Below are 17,070 nucleotides of genomic sequence, written 5' to 3'. Positions count from 1 at the left end.
TGAGCAGGCAAAGTGATGAAAGGATTTAGTAAAACAAAGAAGTGCCTTAGTCTTTAATGTCTTGTGTCACAATGTTCCTTTATGACCTGTCTTATTTAAGCTGTAAAGTGCACATGCATGGATATAATAAACTCTTTTTTTTACGTTTTCTAATTATAGGGCAAAAACGATGAACCACCTCAAATATTTTTATTGCCTGTAGTTGTTCATGATAGTGCAGGAGCAGTTATAAGGAATACCTGCTTAAGTGTCCAGGACATGGATACACCAGATAACGAGCTCATTTTTATTGTCACAAAAACACCAGTCCATGGTAAGTGGTTCATAAATTATGTCTATTGTCTTCATAAATGGAGTAAAATTAGTTTTATTGACATTACATCCACTGAGAAATTCAGTTATCTTTCTAATTTGTTATAAAGCTTTTTTTAACCTCTTCCCGTCATCTGCTGTTATATATGTGCTGTGCCATACCCTGTAGAATAATGGCTGTGTGTCATAGCCAGGATCTTCCTCATGGGTGGAATGCAGCTCTTCCTGTTACTGTTAACCTGTAAAATGTCGCTGTCAATCTCTGACAGCATTGTTACCAGCACATCAGTATGGGGTTGCGTCATTCTATGTGCTTGGTGTCAATGCGCTGCAATGACAGTAGGGGTGGTCTGTTGAAGACCTCCATTCCTGCTGTCACAGAAGTATGTTGAACTCAGCTTGCAGCTCAACTTCAAAGGAGATTATGATTTTTGATATATGCACCATTACTAATGTATTGCTGTAAATAGTGCTGTAAGGAGACTAACAAATACTGTAAAAAAAAAAATCAGCAGGATCCAAAACAACCCCCTCCATACAAATAGTTTTTTGGAAAAACATGTCTTTTTGATGAAAATGGGCTGTGTGGAGGCATCTCTTCAAAAGGAGCAATAGCGTTCAAGACAATTATAGAACTTTTACCTTACCACATTTATAAATCCTTGCACGATAGTTTTGGACCCCATGGATTCAACAAAGGCTGCTGTTGGGGGATCCTCCGCTAATGCTGCAACAGGTTATGTCTATGATATTGAGACACAAAGCCACACACCATGAGGATGAGATCCTCTACCACTACTATGATTTTCCTTGATGGGAGAGAGGAGAAAACATGGGCAATTGTTGTTATTGTTAAGGCTTACTTTATTGTTTATCCACCTATTTCACAGCATTTATATTGCACATTATTACACTTATAACAAAAACATTGTACATAGAATGGTTTATATTTTTTCGTCAAATCAAGCATTTATTGCTCCATTTCCTTTGCTTGTATACCTTATGTATTTTTATAATCCTAATAATGGTAATAAAAGCATTCTTCAGAGAAGAAAATGTTTAACCTCTTCCCAACGGCTAAGGAAAATAAACTGTTGGGACCCCCATACTCCTCCAAGCGCCAGGATTTCGATGCAGAATGCTAGCTGCTCTGCAGCGGCAACATCATCAGTACCGATGATGTTATCCCTGTGTTATGTTCTAGATGATTTAGAAGTATGTGTGTGAGAGTGAGTTCCTTCTCTCACCCCTCCGGCACACCCATACCACTGCAGACGGAGGTCAAATGATCCGGGTCTGCCAGCTACGATGGGTGGCCCGTCCGACCCAGCCAGCAGAGTCTAACAGGTGATCTGACAGAATTAAATATATATATATATCACTAAATAATAAAAAATGAAAATATATTATGCCAATAAATACACATGTTTATGTAAAGACAAAATAAAAAAAAAAAAACTAAACAAATTTGGTACTGCCACCTCTGCAACAACCCGATTTATAAAACTGTCACATTAGTTAACCCCTTCAGTGAATACTGTAATAACAATTAATAAAAAAGTGACAGAAAACTATGCTTTTTCATCATACTGCCGAAGAAAAGTAGAATAAAATGCAATCAAAAAGTTGAATGTAAATAAAAATGGTACAGCTGAAAACGTTATCTTGTGTCAAAGAAAAAACAAACCACCATACAGCTCTGTCAGTTGAGAATTAAAATTATATCCCTCTCAGAATACAGCAATGCAAAAACAATTCTTTTTTTACTATAAAATAGTTTTTATTGTCTAAAAGCGCCAAAACATAAAAAATTAAATAAATGTGGTATCGCTGTAATCGTACTGACCCGCAGAATAAAGCGGTCTTATCACTTTTACCCTATGGGTAAACAAAAAAAAAAATAAAAAATTCCTGAATTGATGGTTTTTGTTCATTTTGCCTACCAAAAATCAGAATAGAAAGCGATTAAAAAAGTGTCATCATATACACACAAATTGCCATAGGCAAATAAAGATCCCTCATTTAAGACCCTAATAAAACTTAACTTTTATTATTTTCACTAAACGGAAACAAAATCTTTAAAAACACACAGTGCTAAGGGAGGGTATTATTTTCATGTGCATCCTATGGGTAAGTATATAACATACTTTTGCTTACTCAATTATATACGCAGGGATATGCTCAGGCGCCAAAAGGCGCCCTGTGCGAGACTGCAGGACGGCGCCCCCCCCCCCCTCCAAACTTTGAAAGAAAACAATAACTCTTTAACCCCTTCCCGACATTTGACGTACTATCCCGTCGAGGTGGGGTGGGCCCGTATGACCGCCGACGGGATAGTACGTCATCACCGATCAGCGGCGCTCACGGGGGGAGCGCGGCCGATCGCGGCCGGGTGTCAGCTGCATATCGCAGCTGACATCCGGCACTATGTGCCAGGAGCGGTCACGGACCGCCCCCGGCACATTAACCCCCGGCACACCGCGATCAAACATGATCGCAGTGTACCGGCGGTATAGGGAAGCATCGCGCAGGGAGGGGGCTCCCTGCGGGCTTCCCTGAGACCCCCGGAGCAACGCGATGTGATCGCGTTGCTCTGAGGGTCTCCTACCTCCCTCCTCGCCGCAGGTCCCGGATCCAAGATGGCCGCGGCATCCGGGTCCTGCAGGGAAGGAGGTGGCTTACCGAGTGTCTGCTCAGAGCAGACACTTCGTAAGCCTGCAGCCCTGCACAGCAGATCGTCGATCTGGCAGAGTGCTGTGCACACTGCCAGATCAATGATCTGTGATGTCCCCCCCTGGGACAAAGTAAAAAAGTAAAAAAAAAATTTTTCCACATGTGTAAAAAAAAAAAAAAAAAAATTCCTAAATAAATAATAAAAAAAAAATATATATTATTCCCATAAATACATTTCTTTATCTAAATAAAAAAAACAAAACAATAAAAGTACACATATTTAGTATTGCCGCGTCCGTAACGACCCAACCTATAAAACTGCCCCACTAGTTAACCCCTTCAGTAAACACCGTAAGAAAAAAAAAAAAAAAACGAGGCAAAAAACAACGCTTTATTACCATACCGCCGAACAAAAAGTGGAATAACACGCGATCAAAAAGACTGATATAAATATCCATGGTACCGCTGAAAACGTCATCTTGTCCCGCAAAAAACAAGCCGCCATACAGCATCATCAGCAAAAAAATAAAAAAGTTATAGTCCTGAGAATAAAGCGATACCAAAATAATTATTTTTTCTATATTTTAGTTTTTATCGTATAAAAGCGCCAAAACATAAAAAAATGATATAAATGAGATATCGCTGTAATCGTACTGACCCGAAGAATAAAACTGCTTTATCAATTTTACCAAACGCGGAACGGTATAAACGCCTCCCCCAAAAGAAATTCATGAATAGCTGGTTTTTGGTCATTCTGCCTCACAAAAATCGGAATAAAAAGCGATCAAAAACGGTCACGTGTCCGAAAATGTTACCAATAAAAACGTCAACTCGTCCCGCAAAAAACAAGACCTCACATGACTCTGTGGAGCAAAATGTGGAAAAATTATAGGTCTCAAAATGTGGAGACGCAAAAACTTTTTTGCTATAAAAAGCGTCGCTGGTTTCACACTTGCGTTTTTGTCTGCATGCGTTTTTTGCACAAAAAAACGCATGCGTTTTTTCCCTATATTTAACATTGAAAACGCATGCGGTTTTTTTGTACGCGTTTGGTCGCGTTTTCAAACGCATGCGTTTTTTTTCTGCATGCGTTCATTTTCAGAAATACAACCTGCAGTATTTTCTTGCGTTTTTAAGCACATGCGTTTGTTTGCGTTAAAAACACATGCATTTTTTCGAAAAAAAAACAGAAAACACACTGAAAAGCCACCCACCACCATCAAGGTGATAAAGAGATCCAAACCCTAACCCTAACTCTACCCCTAACCTCACCCCTAACCGTTTAATGAACATTTTCTGACAGTCATAGTGCCACGTATTTCAGTGCCACGTATTTCAGTGCCACGTATTTCAGTGCCACGTATTTCAGTGCCACGTGTTTCAGTGCCACGTATTTCAGTGCCACGTATCACATATTTCAGTGCCACGTATCACGTATTTCAGTGCCACGTATCACGTATTTCAGTGCCACATATTTTAGTACCACGTATTTCAGTTGCACGTATTTCAGTGCCACGTATTTCAGTGCCACGTATTTCAGTGCCACGTATTTCAGTGCCACGTATCACGTATTTCAGTGCCACGTATTTCAGTGCCACGTATTTCAGTGCCACGTATCACATATTTCAGTGCCACGTATTTCAGTGCCACGTATTTCAGTGCCACGTATTTCAGTGCCACGTATCACGTATTTCAGTGCCACGTGTTTCAGTGCCACGTATTTAAGTGCCACGTATCACGTATTTCAGTGCCACGTATTTCAGTGCCACGTATTTCAGTGCCACGTATTTCAGTGCCACGTATTTCAGTGCCACGTATCACGTATTTCAGTGCCACGTATTTCAGTGCCACGTATTTCAGTGCCACGTATTTCAGTGCCACGTATTTCAGTGCCACGTATTTCAGTGCCACGTATCACATATTTCAGTGCCACGTATTTCAGTGCCACGTATTTCAGTGCCACGTATTTCAGTGCCACGTATCACGTATTTCAGTGCCACGTGTTTCAGTGCCACGTATTTAAGTGCCACGTATCACGTATTTCAGTGCCACGTATTTCAGTGCCACGTATTTCAGTGCCACGTATTTCAGTGCCACGTATTTCAGTGCCACGTATTTCAGTCACGTTTAGGGTTAGGGTTAGGGGTAGGGTTAGGGCTAGGGTTGGAGGTAAAGTTAGGGTTGGGGCTAAAGTTAGGGTTGGGGCTAAAGTTAGGGTTAGGGTTTGGATTACATTTACGTTTGGATTAGGGTTGGGATTAGAATTATGGGTGTGTCAGGGCTAGGGGTGTGGTTAGGGTTACCGTTGGGATTAGGGTTAGGGGTGTGTTTGGGTTAGGGTTTCAGGTAGAATTGGGGAGTTTCCACTGTCCAGGCACATCAGGGGCTCTCCAAGCGCGACATGGCGTCCAATCTCAATTCCAGCCAATTCTGCGTTGAAAAAGTAAAACAGTGCTCCTTCCCTTCCGAGCTCTCCCGTGCGCCCAAAAAGGGGTTTACCCCAACATATGTGTTATCAGCGTACTCGGGACAAATTGAACAACAACTTCTGGGGTCCAAGTTCTCTTGTTATCCTTAGGAAAATAAAAATTTGGGGGGCTAAAAATCATTTTTGTGGGAAAAAAAAGATGTTTTATTTTCACGGCTCTGCGTTATAAACTGTAGTGAAACACTTGGGGGTTCAAAGTTCTCACAACACATCTAGATAAGTTCCTTGGGAGGTCTAGTTTCCAATATGGGGTCACTTGTGGGGGGTTTGTACTGTTTGGGTACATCAGGGGCTCTGCAAATGCAACGTGACGCCTGCAGACCAATCCATTTAAGGCTGCATTCCAAATGGCGCTCCTTCCCTTCCGAGCTCTGTCATGCACCCAAACAGAGGTTCCCCCCCACATATGGGGTATCAGCGTACTCAGGACAAATTGGACAACAACTTTTGGGGTCTAATTTATCCTGTTACCCTTGTGAAAATACAAAACTGGGGGCTAAAAAATCATTTTTGTGAAAAAAAAAAGGAATTTTTATTTTCACGGCTTTGCGCTATAAACTTTAGTGAAACACTTGGGGGTTCAAAGTTCTCAAAACACATCTAGATAACTTCCTTGGGAGGTCTAGTTTCCAATATGGGGTCACTTGTGGGGGGTTTGTACTGTTTGGGTACATTAGGGGCTCTGCAAATGCAACGTGGCGGCTGCTGACCAATCCATTTAAGTCTGCATTCCAAATGGCGCTCCTTCCCTTCCGAGCTCTGTCATGCGCCCAAACAGTGGTTCCCCCCCACATATGGGGTATCAGCGTACTCAGGACAAATTGGAAAACAAATTTTGGGGTCCAATTTATTCTGTTACCCTTGTAAAAATACAAAGCTGGGTGCTAAAAAATCATTTTTGAGAAAAAAAATAAAAATTATTTTCACGGCTCTGCGTTATAATCTGTAGTGAAACACTTGGGGGTTCAAAGCTCTCAAAACACATCTAGATAAGTTCCTTAGGGGGTCTACTTTCCAAAATAGTGTCACTTGTAGGGAGTTTCAATGTTTAGGCACATCAGGGGCTCTCCAAACGCAACATGGCGTCCCATCTCAATTCCAGTCAATTTTGCATTGAAAAGTCAAATGGCGCTCCTTCCCTTCCAAGCTCTGCCATGCGCCCAAACAATGGTTTACACCCACATATGGGGTATCATCGTACTCAGGACAAATTGCACAACATTTTTTGGGGTCCAATTTCTTCTCTTACCCTTGGGAAAATAAAAAATTGGGGGCAAAAAGATCATTTTTGTGAAAAAATATGATTTTTTATTTTTACGGCTCTGCATTATAAACTTCTGTGAAGCACTTGGTGGGTCAAAGTGCTCACCACACATCTAGATAAGTTCCTTAGGGGGTCTACTTTCCAAAATGGTGTCACTTGTAGGGAGTTTCAATGTTTAGGCACATCAGGGGCTCTCCAAACGCAACATGGCGTCCCATCTCAATTCCAGTCAATTTTGCATTGAAAAGTCAAATGGCGCTCCTTCCCTTCCAAGCTCTGCCATGCGCCCAAACAATGGTTTACACCCACATATGGGGTATCAGCGTACTCAGGACAAATTGCACAACATTTTTTGGGGTCCAATTTCTTCTCTTACCCTTGGGAAAATAAAAAATTGGGGGCAAAAAGATCATTTTTGTGAAAAAATATGATTTTTTATTTTTACGGCTCTGCATTATAAACTTCTGTGAAGCACTTGGTGGGTCAAAGTGCTCACCACACATCTAGATAAGTTCCTTAGGGGGTCTACTTTCCAAAATGGTGTCACTTGTAGGGAGTTTCAATGTTTAGGCACATCAGGGGCTCTCCAAACGCAACATGGCGTCCCATCTCAATTCCAGTCAATTTTGCATTGAAAAGTCAAATGGCGCTCCTTCCCTTCCAAGCTCTGCCATGCGCCCAAACAATGGTTTACACCCACATATGGGGTATCAGCGTACTCAGGACAAATTGTACAACAACTTTGGGGGTCCATTTTCTCCTGTTACCCTTGGTAAAATAAAACAAATTGGAGCTGAAATAAATTGTGTGTGAAAAAAAGTTAAATGCTCATTTTTATTTAAACATTCAAAAAATTCCTGTGAAACACCTGAAGGGTTAATAAACTTCTTGAATGTGGTTTTGAGCACCTTGAGGGGTGCAGTTTTTAGAATGGTGTCACACTTGAGTATTTTCTATCATATAGACCCCTCAAAATGACTTCAAATGAGATGTGGTCCCTAAAAAAAAAATGGTGTTGTAAAAATGAGAAATTGCTGGTCAACTTTTAACCCTTATAACTCCGTCACAAAAAAAAATTTTGGTTCCAAAATTGTACTGATGTAAAGTAGACATGTGGGAAATGTTACTTATTAAGTATTTTGCGTGACATATGTCTGTGATTTAAGGGCATAAAAATTCAAAGTTGGAAAATTGCGAAATTTTCAAAATTTTCGCCAAATATTCGTTTTTTTCACAAATAAATGCAAGTTATATCGAATAAATTTTACCACTAACATGAAGTACAATATGTCACGAGAAAACAATGTCAGAATCGCCAAGATCCGTCAAAGCGTTCCAGAGTTATAGCCTCATAAAGGGACAGTGGTCAGAATTGTAAAAATTGGCTCGGTCATTAACGTGCAAACCACCCTTGGGGGTGAAGGGGTTAATATTCACAACAACACGTTTACTTAGAAAACTTGTGTTTCCCTGCAAAACACTTGAAGAAACACTAATATTGCAATAACGGGAATTATAAAGTGCTTTAAAGCGGACCAAAAGGAAAAAATGACGCTTGGTCCAAAGCCATATGGGCTGACAGCCAATCAGAGTGCAGAGCGGCGGCCTGCAAGGCCAAACACCGCCCTGCACTCTGATTGGCTGTCAGCCCAACGCTGACAGCCAATCGGAGTGCAGAGATGATGGCCAGCATGGAGAAGAGTTCCGGACGGGTGGCAGCAGGTCGGGTGCCGTGCGGACCAAGAGTCATTCTATGACTTTTGATCCACCTTAATACTAAATAAAATATCTTAAAATATCAAATATAAATAATATAATAAATATGCAACATACATGAGAAAAACTGTCATTAAATATGTGCACAATTTTCAACCTTCAAGACAAAAAAATAAAAATAAAGTGCACTATACTGTAATCCAGCAACAACAAGAACATAATAACGTGCTACATAAACTGATTTAAAAAGCAACTTTCCATGCTTTTACTTTGGCAAACTCATCAATAGTTTCATTTAAGTCTAGAGATGCCAACACATCATTTTCAATTGACAAGACTGCAAGTGAGGATAACCTGCTCTCTGTCATAGTGGACCTTAAATATGTCTTAATGAGCTTAAGTTTTGAAAAACTGCGCTCTCCTGAGGCCACAGAAATCGGGATGGTGCACAGAATCTGAAGTGCAGTCCAGGTTTGTGGAAAGTGCTCTGTAAACTCATTTTTGGTGAGGAAACCAAGTATCTGCAGCGGAGTCTCAACATCATCAGGGAGCACATTCCGAATGTGCCAGAGTTCATCAGAAAGTTCAGCACCATTTATGTCAGACTTATTGCCATAAGTCAGAGACTTCTGCAGTTCTACACTATGTGCCAACAAGTCTTCCCGTGATTCATGGCTCTTTATATCGTACAAAAAGCCCCATTTTTTATTATGAATACTGAGTTGCTGGAAACGCTCCTCCATTGAATTTAAAGCAGTATCCACCAACACATTGAAGAACTCAACCTTAAATTTCTGCTTTGCATCCACAATTGGTTCATCCCGTCCTTCATAGCTAAAAGTGGGTTTTTTAATTCTAACACGTGAGGTACTCTTAAATATGGGGTCCACACCATTTTCCTCTGCTATATTCTTTGCTCTTTGGAAAGAGCCTTCAAAACCATTCTCCCTGAATTTCTTAAGAAAATCATGGGTTTTTTCAATCATGTCTGCTGCTGTGATGAGGTTGGCGGTCTGGTTTTGCAAAGCTTTGCTCACAATATTAATTTGAAATAATATGTCATACCACACAATTAAGGACACCATGAATTTAAAATTAAGGATATGTTGGGACAACTCTAGAGCATCATGTTTTGTTTTTGGCTCTGTACTGCTGTCTTCAGAAAGGGCAAATAATGCCTCCTGTATACCTGCTAGATTTTGGATCAGTGGTTTGAGGCAGTTTATCCGGCATTCCCATCTTGTGGTACATAGAGGTTTTACAGTAAGACCTGATACATGGTCTGTCAAAACCTTCCATCTCTTGGCTGACCCAGCAAAAATAGTATATACACGCTGAATAATTCCAAACAGGGTTATAGAATCTATGTTAGATTCTGCTGCATCTCCAACCACTAAATTGAGGCTGTGGCATCCACATGGTACAAAAAACGCCCTTGGATTTTTTTTTAGTATGTTGGCTTGAACACCATTATTTTTGCCTGCCATATTGGCACCATTGTCATAGCCCTGGCCACGACAGTCATCAATATCTAGCTCTTTGCTAATTAGGAAATTAAGAATAATATCTGATAATCCTCTACCAGTTGTGTCTGTTACAGCAACATATCCAAGAAAATGTTCCCTGATCTGGCATAACCCAAGTTTAACATCAATAAAACGGATGGTAAAAGACATCTGCTCTTGATGGGCTAGATCAGTTGTACAATCAAGAATTAAGGAATAATACTTTGCCTTTTTGCATCTTTCAAGAATTTCACTAATAACCTTTTTGGCCATCAAATTAATTATTTCATTTTGAATAGTTTTACTACAGTAGTGGTCAGATGTCTCCTTTGACTTGACTCGTCGCAGATGTTCTGCCATTACAAAGTCATAATTTCCTAATAACTGTACTATAGCAAGAAAATTTCCATTATTTGCGGTGTATAGACGATCAGAAGATCCTCGAAATGCCAAGTTCCGTTCAGCCAACAACTGAGTAATACGCATGAGTCTTTCCAGTACGTTTCTCCAGTGCTGCTGCTCTTTCTGTATTCTGCTCTGTAACTGATGGTCAATTGTTTTTTTGTTTTTCATGCGAAGCTGAACTTCTATCCACTTTGTTTCTGCTGAGTAATGGTTAATGGAAGTTTCATGGGCCTTTAACATCTGACTCATATGGCTCCAATCCTGTGATCCATCCAATGCAAGTGCCGTACGGGATCTTCTATCAAACAGTTTGCAACAAAAGCAAAATACTTTGTTCAAACTTTTGGAGTACACCAACCACTTTCTTGCTCGTTTCACGCCATTGTCCAAAATTCTAGAGTAAAAGTCCTCTGAAAAATGTCGATTCCTCTCATCTCTCTTAAATTCTATATTTTTAAGTTGCACAGGGCCTGCTTCTACGATTAGATCAATTGATGAAGAATTTAATGTAGGCCAAAGTGCAGGATCTGAGTCAATGATTGCAGAAATTTCACTGCTTTCAGCCTCATCAATGCCCTCCACATGCTGGCATGTGTTATCCCCTTCTGATGTGAGGGCTGGTGTGGTAGACTGATCTTGTTCTACTGCAACCTCATAAACGTCTGCTATGGTAGACTCTTGGTCAACTTCGCTGATCCTAATTTTCAATGACGTTGATGGTTCCCCTGGCTCCAATGGGATTGTATCCATACCACTCCTTATTTCACATTCTTGCTGTGGAATATCTGATGTTGATTCCTCAGCAGTGCTCGGTACATTGGTGCCACCATGTTCAGAAGATTTTTCGAACAGTCTTTTTAAAGACCCTGCTTGCTTTTGATTTGCCTGTTCTGCTAAGGCCTTTCGCTTTCTGTTCTGTGCACCAGATGCTTTCTTAGGGCTCATCTTGCCTGACAAATGTTATTCTTCCCTGAAAAGGTTAGGTGTGGACCAAAAGTCTTATTAGTGCAGTCCACATGCTACTATAACCATCTATCTGCTCATTTAAACCTAAGGTGGCAGAGGTGAGCAGGTGATAAGTAACTAGAAACAAGTAAGCCACTGTACACTGCACAAAGTCTGGGAAGAGTGGGAGGGGGAGAAGGAGGAGAAGGAGAAGGATGGATGAATACATTTAGCAGAGAGGAGCGGGAGGAAGTGAGAGTAGGGTGGCTCCTGAGCAATGCACCTAACCCCCAATTGCCCCCCCCCCCGGTTGCCATGGTTAGGTTAGGCACCATAGGGCTATTTTAGCCCCTTCTGCCCTGGACATAGTAGTATGTTACATGGTAGACCCATAGGACGCCTGAAAATCAGGCTAAACACCCTTTTGTGTTCCTAGAGCCATATGCAGTGGCGTACACACCATAGATGCGACGGATGCGGAAGCACCCAGGCCCGTGGCTTGGGAGGGCCCAGTGCCGCCCGCCCGCATCCATGGTGTGTCCTTTTTTTTTATTTTTGCCACAAGCACAGTGCCCAGCCACACAATGGGCCCCACAGCAAAAGGGTCACAGCAATGGTGCCCAGCCACAGTGTCCGGACCCAGTCACAGTGACCGTGCTTGTGGCTGGGCCCCATTGCTGTCGCTGGGCCCTTTTCTTGCGGCTGGTCCCCTTTTTTTGTGGCTGGGCCCCATTGCTGCTGTTGGGCCCCGTGCTTGCTGCTGGGCCCCATTGCTGTGGCTAGGCCCCACCACAAGCACAGTGCCCAGCCACAGCAACAGGGCCCAGCCACACAATGGGCCCCACAGCAAAAGGGTCACAGCAATGGTGCCCAGCCACAGTGTCCGGACCCAGTCACAGCGACCATGCTTGCGGATGGGCCCCTTGCTTGCGGCAACACATAATACGTTTCCAAAATAAAGCTGCACCCCAACCCCCCCCCCGCCCCCCCCCACACACATAATACGTTTCCAAAATAAAGCTGCACCCCAACCCCCCGCCCCCCCCACACATAATACGTTTGCAAAATAAAGCAGCACCCCCCCCCGCCCCCCCCCCCCCCACACACACACACTGCAAAAAATAGGGCTGCACCCCAACCCCCCCCCCACACACACACACCAAAAAATAAGGCTGCACCCCAACCCCACCCCCCCCACACACGCACACTGCAAAAAATAAAGCAAGCAGCACCCCAACCACCCCCCCCGGGGCGACCGCCAGCATAGTGGAGGCCATGTGAGGTGGTTATTACTCACGCTTTGCTTGGCTGAGTAACAGTTGGCTCCTCAGGTCCACCTCTGCTCTGCTCTTCAGTGCCGGGAAGAGAGCGGCGGGGCACGAGCGGGGACGTGTGGCGTAATCATGTCACACGCTGTGCAGCCGTTCTCTCCCGCCGGGGACAGCAGAAGGCGGAACTAAAGTTCCTCTGCGTGCTGTCCCTGCCCAGCGGGGAGAACGGCTTGCGCGTGTGACATTACGTCACACGCAGAGAGCCGAGCGACAGGGCGGGCGCCGGGCGGGCGGCACTGGGCAGGAGCAGGCGAGCAGCAGATATAGATAGCGCAAATGGCGCGGCGGGGGGGCGCCACAAGAGGTGCGGGCGCCCTCAGGCCATTAAGCGTCTACATTGTGATGTAATGTGACATTAATCTGCTGAGCTCAAATGCGCCCCTTATATGCTAACGAGCCTTGGCGCCCTGTGCGGCCGCACAGGTCGCACAGGGCAAAGGCCGGTCCTGGATATGCTCTCTCTATATCATTCAAGGTATAGGGAAGGGGGGCACTAGTATTCCTCTCATCAAGTGTATGTTCGGGTAACTAACATGCACCAAATCCTATTTCATTGGAGTCTATCTCATGCTGACTATTTATATGTATCTATAAGATGCTTATTCATTTATTGCACACTATCCACAATTCAGCTTGTTATCTCTCCTATATTAGCATAGCATAAATTTATAAGTAGAGGCATGTGTTGTGTATCCACTAGAATTAATTACCTAAAAACATGATACACAACCAAATCATATAAGTAATAAATTAATTATTGGCAGATAATATAATCAACAGTTTGCAATATATAATAATATATATATATATATATATATATATATATATATATATATATATCATACAAAAAATGTATATTTTGTGTTCTAATACAAATGTGTAATATACCGTAGGTGTGTCCCAATTGAAGTATGCTATACTAGTATCATATGTTTGTATATAATGTTGATGGCATCATCAGCAGCTGGATTCATGCATAATGGTAATCCACTGTTCCAGAGAGCAGTTGTATAATTATAGATACAGCCTATATTCAAACCTAAGTATGGACTGCTGCTATGGAACACAGGATTAGCAAAGGTAATCAGATATAAATATCACACATGATAAGAGTAGCCAACATAATAAAGTGCTAATTCATACAAGGTGCCAGTGCATAAAAAGTGCATGACAAAATAACACAGTGCTGACCAGTCAATACAAAGCCCTTGTCTGGGAAGCTCATACTGAGCATATGTCGAAATGTAAAAAAAAAAACCAATGCTTGCTCAGTACTGCAGGGTCTAGCCCATTCCCTGAAATGGACATCACAGATGATGTACCTGTCACGGGGATAACACAACAGAGAGGAGAAGGTCGCGGCGTCATGTTACACAAACTCCTGCACTGATTAGACCTGCTTCATCATCCTAATAAACAGTTCAGGTTTTACTTGCTCTGTCATTGCAAGGGTTAATCAGTTCAGTTGAACTTCTGGAGCTCTCTATCCTAAATTGTCTCAGCTGTTGTATGTTGGCCACTCCCCTCTGGTATATACAGTGGGGAAAATAAGTATTTGATACACTGCCGAAGTTTTCCCACCTACAAAGAATGGATCGTTCTTTCATTTTTATCGTAATGTCTTACTAATATCTTAATAGATGTGCCTTTTCTGGGCGGCTGCGGGCTGCTATTTTTAGGCGGGGGGGGGGGGGGTCAATATCCTTGGCCCCTTAACAGCCTGAGAATACCAGGCCCCAGCTGTCTGCTTTAGCAAGGCTGGTTGTCATAAAGGAAGACCACCATTTTTTTAAAAATTATTTATTTGAATCATAACAAGGAATAACAGCGTAGAGACCCCTCTATTCTTGATAACCAGCCTTGCTAAAGTTGACAGCTGAGTGTTGCAGGCCCCAGCCGTCAGCTTTGCTTGGCTGGTTATAGAAAATACAGGGGAACCCATGTTGGATTATTTATTTATAGCGCAGGCAGTGGGTGATGAATATTCCGATCAGCCGCTCCTGCTCTCACTGTTATTAGCGGCAGCAGGTGTAGGCTGATGGGAGTAATAGTCTCATCCAGGGGTGGACACTAACAGCTTGGGGCCCCTGTGCAAGAAATGCGTCTGGGCCCCCTTCCTTTTATGGCGACAAAGCTACATATGTATATATATATCCAGGCACTTGCCGCTGACGTCTTGTCTGATTAGAACCTCTTTCTCCTGTTTGTTCTCCTCATGTGAGACCTTCATGTCAACATCTCCCAGCCACGACTCATCTTGCCATGATGATCTTTGCAGCTCTGAAAATACCAAGGTCACATACATTGTATACATAAGTGTGTCTCCCCCCTGAATACAGATATGTACCCCACCATTAATATACTATTACCCACACACCATTAAAAATATAAAGTGATAAGCAGCACTGTGCTCCTCATTAACTTTAATCTCTTACTCCCAAAAATAATAAATTATTCAGTCTGTGACTCCCCCATTAACTGTAAGGCTATATGCACACGTAAAATGTGCAAGGTTTTACAGTACAAGTGGAGTGAATGAGATCCCTGAAGTCTCATGCACACGCTGCTTATTTTTTCTTTGCAGATTTTCAGCAGATTAAAATCTGCATAATGTCAATTCTTGCAGAGTATTTCACCAGTACTAATGGGGAAAAATACGTAACAAAAGCATGGCAAAAACGTGGGAAAAAAAATAATATATTTTACACAACTTTCTTCCTGCCAACACATTAGGATATGCAGCAGAATTTTCTCAAATCCTGAACGTGTGCACATAGTCTTAAGGTACCTTCACACTAAACGATATCGCTAGCGATCCGTGACGTTGCAGCGTCCTGGCTAGCGATATCGTTTAGTTTGACACGCAGCAGCGATCAGGATCCTGCTGTGATATCGCTGGTCGTTGAACAAAGTTCAGAACTTTATTTGGTCGTCAGACCGGCGTGTATCGTTGTGTTTGACACCAAAAGCAACGATACCAGCGATGTTTTACACTGGTAACCAGGGTAAACATCGGGTTACTAAGCGCAGGGCCGCGCTTAGTAACCCGATGTTTACCCTGGTTACCAGTGTAAAATGTAAAAAAAACAAACAGTACATACTCACCTTCGCGTCCCCCGGCGTCCGCTTCCCACACTGACTGAGCGCCGTAAAGTGAAAGTGAAAGTACAGCACAGCGGTGACGTCACCGCTCTGCTGTTAGGGCCGGCGCTCAGTCAGTGCAGGAAGCGGACGCCGGGGGACGCGAATGTAAGTATGTACTGTTTGTTTTTTTTACATTTTACGCTGGTAACCAGGGTAAATATCGGGTTACTAAGCGCTGCCCTGCGCTTAGTAACCCGATGTTTACCCTGGTTACCCGGGGACCTCGGCATCGTTGGTCGCTGGAGAGCGGTCTGTGTGACAGCTCTCCAGCGATCAAACAGCGACGCTGCAGCGATCTGCATCGTTGTCGCTATCGCTGCAGCGTCGCTTAATGTGAAGGTACCTTTAGTCCCTGTCTTGTGTAACCACCAGTCATTATGAGTACTTGATAGCATTGTCGGGGTCGTAATACGACAATTACCCTTCCTTCACCAGTCATTCCAAATTAATATGTGTGCAGGGCATCTGGTACCGGATAAGAATAAATCAGACAGGTAGCTGGTTCAAACTTAGTTAATGCCCCGTGCATCCACACATGTCTGCAGCGGTCACACCAACTGGCTTTATTCTAAAATACACAATACTATATTGAGTGTTAGGGGAAGGCGTGCATTAGGCGGGGTTTAAGCTAGCATCCAGTCTTTCTGATTTGTTCTGACGTCTTCCGGTGAATCCTCCCTTTCTTCACATCCCTGAGTTTCGATTCTGAAGAAATGAATCATCCCTCCAGACACAAACCAGAAACGAAACTGAACCCTAGCAACCATTTTTAAATACAATTACATATGCATTAACTAGCAGATAGGAAAAACTTATTGTTTCACAGTATAAGAGTATAAAAGTACAAAAAGAGTATAAAGATATATATTTTCACCTTGACAATCCCCCCTAAACACTAACTTTTTCCCTTAAAGAAAGATCCTTCGAGACTGTCCATGTGATGGGAAAAGGGGAGGTGGATTTCTTCATCCAGACACCTCAGAAACTCTCCCCTAGCGAGAGGCCTCCAGGCAGCTGAACCCTTCACTAACCTCACATGGAGTTCTCCCACTGTCCCTAAACTAAATCTCTTAGCATCATCTGAGAATGAGGGATTTTGTCTACTCTCTTGAGAGGAATATACTTCGGGATCTCCCCTGGATCAGTACCATTGTACTCTGATGGATCTACTTCTTGATTGAGGAAGGTGCCAGTCGGAATTGCTTTGGCAATAACCTTTTTATACAAGGGAATAACACAACAGAGAATTATCGATTCAACTATAAGGAGGGCAATTAGTACCAAACA

The 17,070-nt window shown here is 42.7% G+C and overlaps 1 protein-coding gene across 1 annotated transcript in view; it reads left to right on the top strand.

The window, feature by feature from the left end:
* FRAS1 (Fraser extracellular matrix complex subunit 1) overlaps positions 1-17,070 on the top strand; it is a 653,238-nt gene that overhangs the window by 519,487 nt on the left and 116,681 nt on the right. Inside the window, exon 43 of the mRNA XM_077275534.1 lies at positions 160-313. Coding sequence (XP_077131649.1) covers positions 160-313 — 154 coding nt within the window. The remainder of the gene's footprint in view (positions 1-159; positions 314-17,070) is intronic.

This window comes from Ranitomeya variabilis, chromosome 1, assembly GCF_051348905.1.
Source record: "Ranitomeya variabilis isolate aRanVar5 chromosome 1, aRanVar5.hap1, whole genome shotgun sequence".
Taxonomy (NCBI): domain Eukaryota; kingdom Metazoa; phylum Chordata; class Amphibia; order Anura; family Dendrobatidae; genus Ranitomeya; species Ranitomeya variabilis.
This window is presented reverse-complemented; position numbering and strand designations above follow the sequence as displayed.